We start from the raw sequence: 2,386 nt of genomic DNA on the forward strand, positions 1-2,386 counted from the left end.
GTTGTTTGTTTGGTGTTTTGTGTGTGTGTGTGTGTGTGTGTGTGTGTGTGTGTGTGTGTGTGTGTGTGTGAAAAATGCACTTTTCGTTTACTGTGCAGCTTGTATGCTTGATGTGTGATGTACTACATTGTTCATCCACAGGTTTGTGGCATCCTTCTCTTATTATGGCTCCGTTCTAAGCAGTTCAGAGTTACTGGAGAAGAACCTTCTGTGTATGACAGATGCTGACGCAGAGCACCAGATCAAACACAACCAGGAGGAGGCGCTGTGTTACTGTATCCCATTCAACATGGCTGACTACCAGACTCTCCTCATCAGCTGTTTGGGCGAGGTGGCACGTGAGTGACCTTTGACCTCTCACTTGACCCAGTTTCACATACTCAGCTGAGTCAAATGTTGAAAGCTGATGTATGTTTTCCATGTGTTTCCTCTGCAGTCATACCCCTCAATATTGGCATGTTAAATATATTCGGACGGAAGCCCAGCTTGGCCATACTTCAGCTGCTGTCTGCCTTTTTCTTCATGCTTGTTAATATTTGCACAACAATGTGAGTATATTGTTCTCTTGTTCTGTAAAATGATTTAAAATGCTTTTCATCAGAGTTATTATAGTTAAATAAAAATAGAACCAATGCGTTTTTATTGCTAACTAAAATACATATGTATATATATATATATATATATATGAATGTTGAAGTGCTAAAATGCATACACATGTAAAAAAACAAAAACTAATATAAATGACAAAAACACAACAAAAGTACAAAAAATTAAACTAAAATTTATATTAAAACAGAAAATATAAAAATAAACATATAATTAAAAATTATGATATAATACCAAAATAGACTGTTTTTTATTGATTTATTTTACTGTGTATGTATGAAATTCTAATGAAGTATGTGCACCTAATGTTGAATTATATTGTGTACCTGCTTGTAAGAACATACTGCTTTTATTATTGCTATAGTAATTAATTATACTACCATATGTTTCGTGTAGATGCTAGTAGTGTTACCATTCATTGTGTTCAATACAAAAACCCAGTGTTGTGTACGTCTAGATGACGTTAGATTTTAAGGACACATTTTTTATGTGTCCTTAAAAAATAAAAATAGTTTCACACATTGTATGCATATTTTAAACAGTGTACATAAACTATACTGTAGATATAATAAAAGTAGTATGGTAGTATGCTATTATGCATTTGCCATTTACTCACGATGGGGGTGTTCAAACATTTTTGTGGCCCTCTTGTGACCATAAGTTAGAAGTGCATCTGAAGTAGAAAACTGAATAATGTGTCTCTCCCTGTGCAGGTTTGGTTTCACTGTACTGCTCTTCCTTCTCCGCTCTGTGGTTTCCATGAATTTTAATGTGGTCTATATTTACACAGCAGAGGTGAGACCCAACATATGAACACTCCACTTACTCTTTAAGGAAGAGCTCACCACAAAATGAAAATTGTTATGATTGGTTTGTGTTTACACAGGTTTATCCTACATCTGTGCGCTCAATTGGAATGGGCTTTTGCACATCCTTCAGTCGAGTTGGGGGAATGATTGCACCTTTTATAGCACAGGTGCTCTATGTGTTTGACTTTGCATGAGTGTCTGTGTACATAAATATCTATGCTCAAATGTGTGCTTAACACATTTGATTTACATACATAAAGATAACACAGTGTTTGCATGTGTCATAGGTGTTGATGTCTAAGTCTGTGATTCTGGCCCTGTCACCGTTCGCCATAACGTGTGTGATTTGTGCGGTGGGAGTGGCATTTTTGCCCATTGAGACCAGAGGACGTGCATTACTAGTAAGCATCTTCACATTTCCTCCCACAGTTCTCAAAACAGATTTTCACTGAGGTCAAATTGAGACAGTTTAACAACTTGCCATTTTGTTTTGTCCCTCTATTCCAGCAAGATGCCTGAAATATGCCAAATGGAAATGAAGGACAATTGCACTTTTGTAACAAAACATGATCTCATATTAAAGCTGGAACAATTTTCTATGAATTTTAATGTTGCATGTGTTGGGTTCTTCATAAATAATTATGCAAAATCTGTTCAAACCCTTTTTCCTGTTTTGACATATTTCCTATTTTAACAGGAAGTTGGAAAAGGATACATCAAAGCCCGGCAAAACCACAATTTACTACTTGCTTTAGTCAGTGGCAGGTATTGAAAGAGGGGGCGAGCTTATGCTACTGAGCAGTTTATTGAACAAAACTTTCTATATGCTCTTATGAACAAGATTAGTCATCAATATTTTTAGTCCATTTTTCCAAAAGTGTAAGGAATCTGCTTAAATTTTGTTTTGTTAACATTTTGCAGAGGGTTTTGTTTTAGTCATAGTTTTTGCCTTTTGACAAGAATATCCTTTA

At 35.6% G+C, this 2,386-nt stretch overlaps 1 protein-coding gene across 1 annotated transcript in view; it reads left to right on the forward strand.

Moving 5' to 3' along the window:
* Nucleotides 1-2,015, forward strand: part of svopl (SVOP-like) — a 6,087-nt gene extending 4,072 nt beyond the window's left edge. The window contains exons 11-16 of the mRNA XM_016444006.1: nt 142-338; nt 437-548; nt 1,320-1,401; nt 1,493-1,582; nt 1,703-1,816; nt 1,923-2,015. Of these exons, the coding sequence (XP_016299492.1) occupies nt 142-338; nt 437-548; nt 1,320-1,401; nt 1,493-1,582; nt 1,703-1,816; nt 1,923-1,934 (607 nt within the window). The 3' untranslated portion in view covers nt 1,935-2,015. The remainder of the gene's footprint in view (nt 1-141; nt 339-436; nt 549-1,319; nt 1,402-1,492; nt 1,583-1,702; nt 1,817-1,922) is intronic.
* The last annotated feature ends 371 nt before the right edge of the window (nt 2,016-2,386 follow it).

The sequence above is a fragment of the Sinocyclocheilus anshuiensis genome, unplaced genomic scaffold, assembly GCF_001515605.1.
Source record: "Sinocyclocheilus anshuiensis isolate Anshui unplaced genomic scaffold, SAMN03320099.WGS_v1.1 scaffold183, whole genome shotgun sequence".
Lineage (NCBI taxonomy): Eukaryota > Metazoa > Chordata > Actinopteri > Cypriniformes > Cyprinidae > Sinocyclocheilus > Sinocyclocheilus anshuiensis.